Source organism: Sesamum indicum, linkage group LG3 (assembly GCF_026168435.1).
Source record: "Sesamum indicum cultivar Baizhima isolate 11 linkage group LG3, ASM2616843v1, whole genome shotgun sequence".
NCBI classification, from domain to species: Eukaryota; Viridiplantae; Streptophyta; class Magnoliopsida; order Lamiales; family Pedaliaceae; genus Sesamum; species Sesamum indicum.
In genome coordinates this window covers 21,351,070-21,366,506 of record NC_142659.1, presented here as the reverse complement: position 1 = coordinate 21,366,506, position 15,437 = coordinate 21,351,070, and the positions used below count along the sequence as shown (strand labels likewise).

General features: G+C 34.5%; 2 protein-coding genes across 2 annotated transcripts; one reads left to right on the top strand and one right to left on the bottom strand.

The window, feature by feature from the left end:
• Positions 1-3,887: 3,887 nt before the first annotated feature.
• LOC105158324 (Ribosomal protein L30/L7 family protein) lies at positions 3,888-5,971 on the top strand. The gene is made up of 6 exons (XM_011075045.3): positions 3,888-4,003; positions 4,088-4,297; positions 4,455-4,552; positions 4,635-4,772; positions 5,459-5,561; positions 5,647-5,971. Exons 2-6 carry the CDS (start codon positions 4,109-4,111, stop codon positions 5,860-5,862), a joined length of 744 nt encoding a protein of 247 aa, XP_011073347.1. The 5' UTR covers positions 3,888-4,003; positions 4,088-4,108; the 3' UTR covers positions 5,863-5,971.
• A 955-nt stretch (positions 5,972-6,926) lies between these two features.
• On the bottom strand, positions 6,927-10,317 carry LOC105158323 (aquaporin NIP6-1). Its single transcript, XM_011075043.3, has 5 exons — positions 9,900-10,317; positions 9,565-9,789; positions 9,291-9,485; positions 8,372-8,433; positions 6,927-7,505 (listed from the first exon to the last, which is right to left on the bottom strand). Exons 1-5 carry the CDS (start codon positions 10,125-10,127, stop codon positions 7,301-7,303), a joined length of 915 nt encoding a protein of 304 aa, XP_011073345.1. The 5' UTR covers positions 10,128-10,317; the 3' UTR covers positions 6,927-7,300.
• Positions 10,318-15,437: the final 5,120 nt, after the last annotated feature.

The window sequence follows — 15,437 nt, the reverse complement described above, 5'->3', positions numbered from 1 at the left end:
AATGTTCACAGTATGCTATTACAAAATAATGCAAGGACAATATGGGATATGTTGCGAATGCTTATTACATGTACTCTTTTGACATTTACAGCAACTTTTTGGATGTCTTGTCATAAGCTTATGTGGTCCTCCTTTGAGTGTTCACCAGAGAGACAAAGTGAAAATTGAACTCGTTATCTTGGGTTGTCGTGTTTGGTGCAAAATTGCTCATAAAATGCTATCATTATGCCCATTGACATTTTTTTTTTAAAATTCAAATACAACTTATTACGTTATGATAAATTAGATCAGAGAGAGATGGGATGCGACACAAAAACAAATATGACTTTAACTATTATAAAATTATGACGAATATTACTTAATTATGACTATGTAATGAATATTAATCGTTGTTTTTACAAGTGATGTCAAAAAATTTGTTACAGCAAAAAATTACAGAAAAATATTTTGATCACAGGTATATGGCGGATGTTGATTAACATGATCAAAACTTAAATTTTTGTGTTGATTTCTCTAAATCGTAGTAGAAAATATTAATTTATTATGATTTTTAAATTTTAATAATTTATAGTATGGAGAATAATAACTTTGTTGTAGCGTGAGCAGGGTTGTGATGCTACCAACTCTCAAGTCTTTGGCCACTTAATTCTCAATCAATACTATGAATTAATCCTAAATTATGAAATTAGGGTTAAATTCATACTATATTCGATTACTTGTATATTGAGTGTATGTTCATAATTTTATAATTAATTATAAAAAAATATAGTTAATTTTGAAATTAACCTCATTTTTAAGATTAATAAAGGAATTAAAAGAACATATATGATAAGTGATTAGATGAAAAACAATTATGGTGGGATTAAAAACTACAAAATTGTAGGTTTTATCAAAATGTGATTTTGATTAAATTCAGTCCCAATAGTATTTCTTTTTTTAATTTGAAGTAATGAAATATTATTAATTGAAATAAGTCGAGTACAATCATTCATGTCAAATATCTATACAACGCCTACTATTACGGAAGACAACACATAACTATGGAGTAAAATAACATCTCACGCATATATTGGGGTTCGAATCCATGACCTTTAAGGTAAACTTCGTCAATTGAGATATGACTCGTTATTTGAACAATCTGAATGGAATTAATTACAAGATAGCATCATTATTTTGTTGAAAGACACACAAATATATCACTCATACGAGTGATCCCACAACACAATTACAATTCAAAATCTACATATGATCCACCCAAAGAGTAGACATGTTCAACCTTTACACACACACACAACAACAACAAAAAATTTTAATTGGTTGGTTGAAAACTAGATAGTAAAACGAAAAGAGAGCATGGGAGTTTGTCCATATGCAGTAGGGGATGAGGAGTGGCCGACAAATGGATGGGGAAGCTGATGTTGAGGGCTCCTAATATTCTGCTATCCTATGACCAGATACTATGTTTATTATTTATCTTTAAACCCTACAATGCATGTTCCATGTCCCTAAACTAGGGTTTTTGGATAAGTATTATTAAATTTACGGGATAATTGCTTTTACACCCTAATTTATCATTTATTTATATAAATTGTCCCTACCTTTTTAATAATTAAACATGCACTCTCTAAAAATATTAATATCACTTATACAAACCAATCTAAAATTACATACATACCCTCAAAACGTCATCATTACATAAACTAATCCTTTTTTTTTTTTTTTGCTATCATAAGTTGTTTCTGTAGTTATGCAAAAGATATGAATGATTTGTATAAATAGATGATTAGGAGTTTAAGAGTTATAAACCAATGAAAAATCTTATTACAGTTTAAGGCATAATAAATTAAATGTTTTTGTGACTTTTCTGGCCTGACTATATTTTTTTTTTGTATATTTCGAAAACGCCCCTCCGTATAATGGCTGGAATTATTCACCTAAAAGGGTAGTTAGATAATTTTATAAATAAACTGGTAACACACCAATATTTTTATCAAAGACTTCCACGTCAATATTTTTGTACTTATAATTATTATTTAAAAATACTCCCAACTTTTACATTTTAATCACTTATCCACTCTCGAAAAAGCATAAGGTTTTACAAACTTCCTTTGTTATAAAGGTGCTTATGTGATAGTAAAATCATTTTCTTTGTGGGTGAGAGGAGAATTATGACCAATTAGGTATAAATGCAGGTGCCCATCAAGAAGAAAAACTTTAGGGTTTGTCAAAATGTGAGAGCAATTATGGGTATGATGCTTTTTGAAATGAAGTAGAGGAATCACATGGGATTTCTTTGTCTGTATATCTTTGTGCAATGATATCTGTGTTTTCATAGAACACTGAAGTGAAAGATGTGGGCATTTTCCACTCAACTATCTATAATTAAAGAACCCCCCAAACAGGACTAAATTGTTTTCCTATCTTTTCTCCACTCAAACAAACACTCAAAACAAACAATAATTTCTTGGCCCCCTTTTGGCTGTCCATAATGTTTTTTTTCAGACCAAGCACAAAAAGGGTATGATTTATTGGCAGTGAACTAGGTTGTTGAAACTGAAAAGCCTGGATAAGTTGTATTGGTTTCATTGTTCAAATTGACCAATAGGTGGACATATGAACTATTGAATCAAAATACAATGATGTTATAAAATAAAATATTGATATAAATTCAAATATCTGTTTCAAGTTCTTCGTTTTGAGGGTTGACAGTAATGCCACGCGTTCTACATAATCGATTATAAATTATGAGGAATTTGAGTGACTTATAAGCCTTAAGACCTTCTCTTCTTATCAATATGTCTTTTCAAGATACAATCGAAAACTAATATGAAGTTAGAGCGAATGATATCTAGGGACAATAATTGCATTACATTGCATTATTTCAGAGAAAGTTGCTTAAGAGTGTGTTCAAATTATTTTTCAATTGAATAGGATTGTCTATTTCCCCTTGAGATATATATATATATATATATTTGCTACATCAGATATATATATATATATATATATCAAGGTAACTTTTTATCAATTTTTCATTTTTTTCATTATAATAGGTTGGGTCCAAGACACTTTACATTTGATCCCAAGACCCTCTCTTTAAGGAGAGTAATGTCAACTCAATCAATTTGATGAAGCAATTGCCCAATGGGTATTTTTAGGGCTTGGGCATTGGGTACGGAAGATTTATTACAGACCATAACCCACACAAATTTTCAACAGTCTTTCATATTCTTTTCTATCAATTTTATTATTCTTCTTCTTACAAAATCCCTACCCGCAGCGACCAACCTACAAAAATTAGGTGGCTGATGAAGACACAATGGGGGTGGGGGGGGAGGGGGATGATTGAAGGCCATGGTCGGGCGAGGAGTGTTGAATTGGTTGTCGGGCGACAAAACGAGTGGTGAATCAATATTGGTTGGCAGCGGCGAGTGGCAGATTGAGAGTCGAGAGAAAATTTTTCACCTGGAGAGAGTTGTGTGAGTTTGAAAGAGAATGTTATTTGGATAGAGATAGGTTAAATTGGGAACGAGACTCTTGCATCTTGCTGTGTATATTATCCGATCCAAACCCAATCATTTTAATGTGATGAGTATGGCCTAATTTAAAATTATTGGTCTAAATCTGGGCTTGAGTATGGGCCCATTAAAAGTTTATAACGAGTATGGGTGTGGGCAATTTTAGCCCATTGACAGACCCAGATGACAAGTAATTTTTCAGTTGAACCGAAAGGAAATACAATAACAGTAGTGGTTTTAATTTGGGTCCAACACAAATCATTCACAAGGATCAAACAGCCCAGGCTCAACTACTTCAGACCCAGATCATCTGGGCAGTAGGTACACGGCCCAATAGCCCCAATCAAAATAGCCCACAGCAAATTTGTTTTTTTTTTGTGGGAAAAAGCCCACAGCAAATTGGGATCTAATGAAAAGGGGGGATTTGTTAGGGTTTCGAAGTTGCTCCCCTCTCCCTCTTTCCCTGGTTCGCTACTCCCCTTTCCCCAGTACGCGTTTAACATTAGAAAATTTTATTTGGTTCTAATTGTCTATCTGCAGAAGTATTAATATTCTCAGTGTGATTTTATCAGCAGTAGAACAACCGAAAAATCATGGCCGCGGAGGAGGCGCCGCCGCCGGCTCTGAACTACATACCGGAGGTGGTGTTGAAGAAGAGGAAGAACAACGAGCAATGGGCAATCAGAAGGAAACTAGAGGCACAAGAGAGGGCTAAACGCCTTAAACCTGAGAGCTTGTTCATCAAGAAGCCCGAGCAATTTATCCGAGAATATCGGGATAAGGTATGAGTTTTTCTGGGCTGTTAGTAATTATTTGTCATTTGATGCAGTTGTATCTTTGTAGATGTAAATTTGAATTTTAGGCATATGAAGTATTTTTTCCCTGGAGTAAACGGTTGATTGATTAAGGATTGATGTTATGTGTTGTTTTGCTGTTCAGGAGTTGGACCTCATTCAAATGAAGAGTAGGGGAAAGCGAAGAAGACAAGCGCCAGTGGCGGCAGAGTCCAAGCTCCTATTCGTCATACGCATAGGAGGGTTAGCTCAAATTGCCTATCGCCATTTTGCCGGATTTGTCCTTTAATAGTTTTTGTATGACCTAATATGTTTGTCTTTGTAGTAAAAATGACATGCACCCAAAAACTCGGAAGATGTTGTACTCTTTGAGATTGAGGAAAATATTCAGTGGGGTATTTGTGAAGGCAAGTGAAGGGATGATGGAAATATTGCAAAAGGTGGAGCCTTATGTGACCTACGGGTACAGCTTACTACTTCTAGTTGCTGCTTTAGTTTAATGATAAAGATATAATTGACCTTGCTTTGTTTAGAATTCGCCAAAATCAGCCTTTGTCCTGTTCACTTGTGGCTATCTTTGCAGTTTGTGTCCGGTTCGAAGCTGCATTGCACATAATTAAGACTTGTATGAACTGTTTTTGAAGAGAATGTGAAATTGGCAAGAAGATGTAAACGTTTCCTAAGGGATGGAAAAGCTGATCGTATAGGCACTTTTTGCGACTCTTCAAATCAAATAAACTTGTTCGATCTTCTTTCATATTAAAACCAATCCTAATTTTCAACCTTCTAGTCCTTAGCATATGCATTTGATGTTTCCCTTCCTTGACGGCAAGATCCTTTTACTATCATTCTGCGAAAACCTTCTGTAATGCACTTGTCATGCTTGCCTAAGTAGATTTATTGAGCTGAATTCGAGTTCTTTGCATATTTGCAGCAGTGTGTTTTGCTTATCTGAGAATTTGTTACTGTTCCTATTTGAATAAGCTGCTCAGATGTACTTCACAATGAGATCTTCGATTATGTTGCCTGCTAATCCTTTCTTCTCACTCACATAATCTTTCATTCTATTCCTTGCCGGTGTAGTTTCATCGTGTAACTTCATTTAATGACTGATGGAATTACTAAACTCTATGTTATTTGTCGTTGTAGCTATCCCAATTTCAAGAGTGTGAAGGACTTGATTTACAAGAAAGGTGTTGTGAAAATTGATAAAGAAAGGGTTCCTCTAACTGACAATAACATTGTGGAACAGGTATGAGCTACCTTTCTCATTGGGCTGCCCATTTCCTAGTTATTTTGTTTCTTAAGATTTCTGACGTCATCTTCTAATTCTCTAGGAACTAGGCCAACATAACATCATATGCATAGAGGATATTGTGAATGAGATTGCAAATGTTGGTAAACATTTTAAGGCAGTCACAAGTTTTCTCTGCCCCTTCATGCTGAACAATCCAGAAAAGGCGTTGCGTGGTAAGAAGAAACGATTTGAAGATGGCGGGGACTCTGGAAATCGTGAGGATCGTATAAATGAGTTAATCAGCAAGATGAATTAGCTAGCTTAAGGAAAATATATCTTGTAAGAGATGAATGTTGTGGAAGTTTATCCTTATACTTGGAAGTCAATCCTGGATTTTCTGAGATAGTAATTCAATTTTGGCATCAGTTTGGCTTGCTTGTAGGTCTGCAATCCTTTATTGATTAGATATATTTTCTCTTTGAAATCTAGTGAAATTAATATCTGATCTGGTAGTGAGATGTCATTGATCAGTCAAGTTCAGTTTTTGAGGTTTAATAAGTAATAGGTTACGAGTTTGCAACATCTTCAAGCTGCATTCGTCCCCTATATCTTACACTGCCTTATGAAAATGTTGACTTGACATATTTATTTCTAGGCCATATCCAATATATATCAGTCTTCTCAAACAATTAAGAGAGAACAACTCAAAAAAATTGCTTGTTTGTGTGACATGAGAAGTGCTCTGTGATCTGGTGTGTCAACATGGTCGCCTCGACGAATCAGAAGGGGTCCAACGATTGTGTGGGAGGTGTTGCAGAATGCCTCAAACCACAATAGCTAGTTAAGATAGCTCGCGTAGCAGCAAAAACCGTCTGAATGATCAAGATGCTTGTAGGGGTTGGTCACCTGTGTTTTCCAGACAAGATACATGTATTTTTGGAGCAATGTGATCATGATCTATATTGCTGGTAATATTCGGATCAGATCTGGGCTGGGTATGATCCCCGTAAAGCTGGAAACTTGCTCAAATCCTATTCTATTTGAGCATCCCTTTTTAGTGTTGATGTTATGTTTGTCCATATGAGTACAATGTCACTCCCATCGAAGAACACTTTTTTATTTTAAAATTTGATGTCACTAATGGCATATCTCAACTTCTTGCATGTTTCTATATGGTCTCTCTTTTACTCATAGACAACTCCCATATATGGGCCCTTACGGCAGTTTCATGTCATATAAAGGAATCTTCTGGCACGGCGACGATCCCTTTTCATATATTGGTTTGATGTCAGCTGCGCTTGCTGTCGCTGTTACATCCATGACAGTTCTTGTACCACTTTCTGCTGTGTATTGCTGAAAAGTTCGAGAATTACACAAGTATGCAAGTAACCGTACTACATTAGTATATAATATCTTCTGAATGATGTATAGTTATGATCACAAAAGCAGTAGATAATCTCCATCTACAACACCCTGGTAATAGGTATGCAAGAGTCTGTTGTGCGCAACACTTCTTGTTAGCATATTCAAGAATGTATAAGTGTGCGCCCACTCGCCCGTCCCGAACCAAGGGAGGGTTCTAACTATTTCCACCCGTGACGCTCTCGTTCCTTCAAGTGTTATAAATCATGTCCTCCATCTATACATAGGAAAATACAAGATAGGCATATATATATCCATCTTATTACAACGTGTAATATACATATAATCCTTCCTACTTCCTTGATAGAACATGTTGAGTTCCGTGCGTTTAGTCATCTTCTGAAGCTGTGTTCTGCTAAGGGCTTGTCATGTGGTTTTGGATCTTCGTCAGGCAGCTTCACTGCAGAGTAAACACCAGCCCCGGCCAGAGCACCAAGAATAGGCGCCGTCAGGTAGATCCATATGGCTGTATAGTTGTTTACAGCAATCGCGGGCCCCAAAGTTCTCACCGGATTCATCGAAGCTCCTGTAGTTCCCCTGCAGCACAATCAATATGAGAAGTCATTCTTGTATAATTCATCTCACCAACGCATATTAGTTCAATCTTCTTCTAAACACCAACCCATTTTTTTCAACGAATTTCTATGTTCAGTGAGATAAGTTGTCAAGTTTTTCGTCCCACACAAGTTGGGAAAATTCATCTCCAAATCACATTTGGTCAAATCGAATAAATTATATAAAAAATTTACTATATTTTTCATTTAATTAATTCCATATTAAATCAAAGAGAACTATATATTCATGTTTTTTACATGATTATAAATATATAAATATAAAATAAGCATTACAAATATGGGTAACACACAATATTCATAATAAATCAAAAAATTTATGTGTAGTAATATATGTACGTCAGATTCAGGTTCAAAAATTAAAATTCCAGTCCCACTCCAAGACCATTTTATGATTTTAAATCCGTCCAGACAAAACTAAATTGGGAATAGTACACCCTATGCACAAGCCCGCATGTGCATCTAGTAACATGTTTGTCCACATGCAATTAATCAAGAAAGAAAACAAATTAAAATAATTCCAGAATAATGAAATTTCAACGAGTTCAAGCGAGAAAACAAGGAAAGTTCCCGTTCAAATCAAATTTGATCATATATAATGATACTTGCTTTAGCATTTTTTTTCATTTATTTCCATTCGTTCCAAAAATCGGCAAAACGACAGCATAACTTGGGAGGAAGGGGTGCTCTCATGATTGATAATACTCTATACACTGAAAATCAATCATATGACAGTATAATACATTTAACGAATAATTTGTTCAAATTTAATCAGATTGAGTGTGAACAAAAATCCGCCGAAAAGAGACGAATAGTGTGCATTATTATTACCCGGCTATCAAGATATTGAGCATGACAGTAGCTCCGACCGCAATCCCCGCGAGCTCCCCCACCTGTTTTTCGAGACCATACGTTGCAAAAATATTATTATTATTATTATCAAAATTTGAGTCACATTAAAAGATTCTGCAAATGGTCTGTGCACTGTAACTGTATTAAGTTTAAGTATTCAGTGGGATCTCAGATCCTCCCTTGGTTTTATAACATTTTTTACATATATATATCATATCACCAAAAGAAAGAAATATAATTCTTTGTTTTTTGGATTATTTTTTTTAATCTTTATGATCCCAATTCAATTATTATGATCAGGTCATGAGTAGATCGTATTTAACTGGTGGGGTTGGCCTCTTTTATGGAAAATCTTTTTTTTTTCTTAAGTTTTGGCAATTAATGTTTATTGAAGTTTGGACCTTTAGTTGCCAATTTTTACTATTTAGGCATTGACTCTTTGTCAATTTGAGAATTTATTGGGGAACTTTGCAGTAAGGTTTCTATTTTAAATTTTGTTGTATTTTTTATTTTATTTTATATATTTATTATATAAAATAAAATAAAATAAATAACATAATTTTTGTATTCGCATGCGGTTATCAGTCACATAACTATCTTGAAAAGAAATGAGAGAAAATCGAACTATTATACTAATAGTTATGAAATTTAAGCATATAATAAAATTAATACATCAATATAAGAAAATTTAGATCTTATACAGTCATGTTTTACATTATAATTCCCTTATAAATATTGCGAGATGGAGAAGAAATTTATAATATAAAAATACGTTTATTGTAACATAATTTTTTAAAAAAAATAACGAATTTTTTTGTAATATGGCCAAAGTTTAGGAGCGTTGATGCAATTACTGAGAAAAGAGACAGAAAAATAACAAGAGAAGGAGTGTGCTTACCGCTCTTGTATCAGTGGCCACTGCAGTGACAACGAACATGAGGTTGAAGGTGATGATGAACTCCAACGCAAAAGCCTGAGCGTGTCCCACTGCCGGAACAGTCACTCCGCCCCCCATAACCGGGTGGAAAATCACCTTCAGCATAAACGCAGCACATATAGAAGCCATCACTTGCGCTCCTATGTACACCGGAACCTGGAAATTAACACAATTCAAGACCATCAGCCCCACATGATCAGATCGTTTCTCGAGATGTTCACCAGTGGTTTCTTACGTGTTTCCATGGAAAATGCCGGAGAGCAGCAAATGCTATTGTAACGGATGGATTCAGGTGCGCGCCGGAGATGTGGCCTGTGGAGAGTATCACTATCATAACGGCCAGCCCGGTGGACGCCGCCAGGCCGAGGAGCGTCTCCGAGCCCTGAGTCTTTTGGTTGACGATGGCTGTGGCCGTCCCGGCAAAAATGAGTATAATAGTACCGATGAACTCAGCTCCCACCTGATTTTACTCCGCCAGGGAATGATATTTGTCAGTAGAAATCAATGTGTGCGTGTAATTGTGCGTGAATCAAGAACTGGAAATTGAGCATTAGGCAGGGATAGATGTACCTTTCTTGCGAGAGAAACTGGAGGTGGAGGCAATGCACAAGAGACCGGCGGGAGGGCGCCTTCTTCCGAGTCCCAAGCTTCAACGCTGAAGCATTTGAAGCTGTTGCGGAGAGATGTTTTTCTCCAATTCGAAATTCTTTCCGACCTCAATCCTCCGAAGAGAGGAGCGCCGGGCGTCCCTGGCGTCACCGGCGTCGACGGGGCTGATCCGCCATCTTCGGTTTCCATAGCTGAAATTGCAGAAACAAGCAATGTGAATAAGAACAAATTAAGCTAAATTTACAAGCTCAAGTAGTGCTAGCTCTTGTCTTTTGCGTTTCCACTGCGCTGAGGGCTTGATGCATTTATAATGTGTTCAAGGTGGTCGACTTTTCTTATAGCGACGAATCTGACTCAACATTACAAGTTCATTAAATTATTATGAATTATATACGGCTACAATAATACTATATATGCACCTCAGCATAAATATTTGATCTGTAATTTTTGTTATATAAAACCTATGCTAGTAAAGTCAATTTTAAGCGACCATAAATATAGAGAATTTCTTGAAAATATTGCATTTTGATTCAAACTTATTTTTTATTTCACCAAATTGCATCCAAAAACTCCAAAAAAAATTAATTTTAATTTTAAATCTTAATTCCGTTAAATTCTGATGGAAAAAACCTTAAATGCCCTCAATACTTAATAGAACTCGTACCATGGATGAGCTGTTTTCATCAAAATTTAATAAGATCAATGCATGGCCTAAAATTACAAGGTTTTTAAAGTTATGAGATGCAACATGGTGAATTCAAAATAATGGAACCAATATTTAAAAAAAAAAAAAAGGAGGGGGGCTAAAATATGTGACTAATTAAAACGTAACATTCACAAAATTTCTACAAATTAATTAAATTTTTATTGTATATTTTTTTGGACACAAGTTGAGAATCCAAATGGATCCAAGAAAAGGTAATATTTTAGTGGATAATATGATAGAGAAGAAGAGAAAAGGTTGGTTTGGAAGTGGAAGGGGGTTAGGACATTGATCAACATCCTTGCAATAGGAATATGAAAGAACAATATTTGAAGGTTTGAGACAAGAATCATGGTTCCTGCTGTCCCTTCCACTTGGTTCTTGTCTGAGTTGTCCAAGGAGATGTCTCTGGCAAATGGAGGGACAGGAAGCTGAACGTGGATTCCATTATTTTAAGTTGATGATGAGATACTTTTAGAGTGTTGTAATGATTATTACTTACTAAAATCAAACCTTAAACTTGAGTCATGACAAGGTGAGGAAAGAATTTAAAATGAAGAGCGGCAAATGGCTAACAGGTTGTCTGTTAATATTTTGTTTACTACATAATTTGTTGTCATAATTATTGAAATACATATTATAATACAGCCAGCAGATCTCAGTCACTAGAATGGGAATGCCCTTTTGATTTTCAACTTTATGTGGTACATTAATTACATTTATACTCTTGAAATTAGGTTTAATTACATAAACTCATTATGTGAATTGTATAATTATAAATACAATCCTTAAGTTATTAGTTGTAATTACAAGTAAATTCTTTATTTATTAGCAAAATCTTGCACAAACACTCCGTATAAATTTACGGCCTGTAATTTTACAACGAGTGAGATGAGTATATGTAATAATTAAGCCTAAGTTAATATTTATCCTGATTTTTAATTATTAAAGTGCTTGGCTTAGTTGTGACGACTGAAATTAAAAAATTAATAATAATAATAATAATAATTAATTATTAAAATTGGTGAAGATATTGTTCAACTTGATTATTGCAATACTGTGTTGTATTATGTAGTCCAAATCAGCTATCATCAAATCATAATGCATCAAATAAGGTAACGAAGTCCACATTTTTATAAAATTTTTAGGTAAATTACAACGATTTTTCTTGAAATTTGACATAATTACAAATACCCTTTCGATGTTTGAAAAATTACCAATACCTCCCTGATTTTATATGGTCGTCTAACAATCAGCCCAATCAGTTAGGTTTTTACCTATTTTTTGTAGCGAGCTAAAGAAAATACCCCTATAAATTAAAAATTATAAAATTAAATTTTTTTTAAATGGTTTTTAAAATTATAAATTTTTCATCCACCCGTTCGATTTTCTTACAAGTTTTTATTTTTGAAAAAAAAATACATTATGGACAAAGTTAACAAATTCATACTTCCATCCAAAAATTACATAATTTCATCAAATATTATGGGAGTATTTATAATTTTTTCAGATAATAAAATGATACTCATAAATTATGACAAATCTCAGGGAAGGTCGTTATAATTTATCCAAAATTTTAAAACATTTAAATAAAGAATATAGTAATATTTCTTTGTGCATAGGAACAAGTGAAATTAAGAATATGATGCAGGGTCAGTAAATAAGGAAATTGAGCATAAAGCTGAGGAAATAATATAATATTCCTTAGTTATCGTAAGTTCCTTTTTTCCGGACATTCCCGTGAATGCGTATTCATAAATAAAAGGGATTCCATTTGTTCTTTGAAATTTATTATAATTATAGGTAATTTTTTTGTAATTCAAAATATTATATTTAGTATTTTTTATATTTATTTTTATCAATTAAAATTCAATAAATTTGCTGAACTTAGCAAAAAAACATTTGAACGAAAATTCATGTTTATCCCTTGCTGACTTATTATAAGTTAAATAAATTTTTTCTTACTAAACTACCCTTGTAAGGGCGAAAATGTACAAGTAAGACCTACATGTTAACTGCAATCTCTGCACATACTGCTACTGCAATCATCTCAGCATCTCCAGGGGGATAGGTACATCCTCCCTGAGGAAGTGTTCGAGTTGGTGCCATTGCGAGCTGGGCCTAGATAGTCCACGGGATCAGAAGAGTCTTTGCCTCCTCGGCTTGAGGGCGCTAATGGTGCTCCTGACACCACGTATAGGGCGTGAGCATCTCCAGTTTAAGAGTCAAAAACTTTCTACTTCTCTATCCCACTATTTGGTATATCCATATTCCTCACGTCTTAACTTTGTATTACCCATAGATTGCTACTTGATGCAAATAAGAAGTTGCTCATTCGGAAAGTCCAACCTGGAATATTTGGGTTTAGCTTTTTCACAGGTTTTGGAATTGGGACATGCAAAAAACACGTTAGCAGTCTGACATTTAAGTCAGTAACCAACAATTAAAATAATAATCAGAATTGAAAAAAAATATAATAGCAAGTAATAAATTAGTGTTAAAAAGATTTTTTAGCTGTAGTGTTTTCCGTGTGCAAGTATTAAGAAAGCGTTATCCTCTACTGAGGTGACAGAAACCTCTTTTATAGCCTACCCCCTACCAGCTTGAAGAGTCTGATTCCCTTGAAACTCAAGAAGATGGTTGTTGGTGCGGATGAACTCCAGCAACTAGTCGAGGGATATTCTCCTCCTTATGATATGATCCTTGACCTTGTGGAAACTTATCACTAAGGCTCGAAGGACTCCTTTTTCAAATAAGGCCTCTACTTTTTCTAGGGGGAGCTTGAGATGGGTCGAGCAACTTTCCTAGATCCTGGACATCACCCGCGGCAGGGAGATAGGCTTTCCTCTGTGTTGTCTGATTGAGGCTTGGCTAAGTTTTAGTTGAGTTTCTCTAACCTAGCCATCATGCATGTAGCCCCATGGAAGCCTTCCTGGGCCTCTGTGAACCTTATCGCTTAATGGACATCCTCTTACGGTTAGGGGGCCAGGATCTTTTATCCCTTGGTCTACTTGTAGCTTTAGATCCTTTTCGGCTTTCCTTCTGTACTAGGCTCTTACTTGAGCTTTGTATTTTTGAGTCATCATAATTAATTATTAAATAATAAATTATCTTATAAATATTTATAAATAAAGTTAGTGGAAAAAGATTTAAAAAAATTATTGTCTCATATTTTACAAGAAAAAAGCCCATTGTCTCCCACATTAACAGATCTCATCGCCTTTTCTTTTCCTTTAATAAAAAAAAAAAATTATTTACCCATGAAAATTTTTCACGCAGAAGATGTAATACTTAACGTCCGTCGTCCCTCATGCTCCCTACGTACATCTTCCGCTTTGAGATATAAATTCGACACGACACGAACTGACACGACACACCATCGATGTAGGCCACCCGTATGGCGCTACTTTGTGACAATGTATGAGACCATACATCTCATGTGCACGTAATTTTCTGCATCCGATTCCAAGAAGATGACAATTTGAACCAGAAGAAGAGCTACACAAGCTTAACCTGTTGATGGTCCTAAGAAAAAGCATTTTATTCTATCAAAAGTGAGGTCTTGGCAGTAGCCATTGCTGAAACTTTGTTTTGGTCCAACAAAAATTACGTACGGATACGATTCTTTCGTCAACATCAACAGTTAAACAAAAGAAGAAAGATGCATATCTTTCTGGACGCATATCAGAATAATGCCACTCCCCTTTCTGCAAATTGCTCGCAAATCGGAAAATTTTTACCCAATTGTGTTTTGTCATCCGACACTAAAAGTATTGCAAGTAATATTATACTTATCGTGTAATATTTTACACAAATGTGTAGTGCATGCGCCCGCTGTAACTATTTTTGTACGTTTTAATATAGAAGGACGGGGGATTCCGAAAAGCTCCCCACCTCTAGGTGGTTTTTGTTCAAAAAAAAAAAAAAAGTGTAGTGCATGCTTTGAATACTTCAAATTGGATTTTTTGTTTTGAATATTGCATCTTTTATTTTATTTAATGTGTGATACTGTGCTCAAAATACGTATAAAAATTACGCCATCTTATACGAATTGAGTTATACCCACAAACGTAGTGCAGGTAATATTATACTGATCATGTAATATTTTACAATAACATAACAAGTGTTATTTGAAAAAGAAAAGTCAAGGTAAAGTAACTATCACTAATCATGATTAGATAAAATTGATGCAAAAACTTAGCTTATCAACCATGAAAAATATTTTTTGCCGTATTTATGATCCATGGCAAATATTATTGCCATGACTTTTAACCACGCCGAATACACATTCACAAAAACCACGACCAATAATCGCTGATTAGACGTAGTCACTAAAGCTATTTATATATAACTATGTTAATTGACCATAATAAATGTTATATTTATTCTAGTGTGTAATGCATTCGATGTACAATTTGAATTGAATTTTCGATTTCAAATCATATTGCATCATTTTGTTAAATTTAACGTGTACGGACAATTTGTACAAAAATTACTCCATCTTTTTTATTTGATAAAAAAAAAATGTACATATACACATATATATATAAACGAAATAAAAAAATATAATATATAAAAAAATTGAATATTAAAGCCAAAAATAAGCCAAATCTCATAGAAAAGAATCATTAGCATGTAAGGAATAGTATGATAAAGTTTGGAACAAATTCGGTCAAATCTAAATAATGGTGCATGGTTTTGTTCCTTTGTTTTTCCCAATATTGCCATAATGTTGATAATTCGATTGGTGAGGAAATGAAGTTCTTTTAGTGTCACTTGGTGGAGGAATTTGAAGT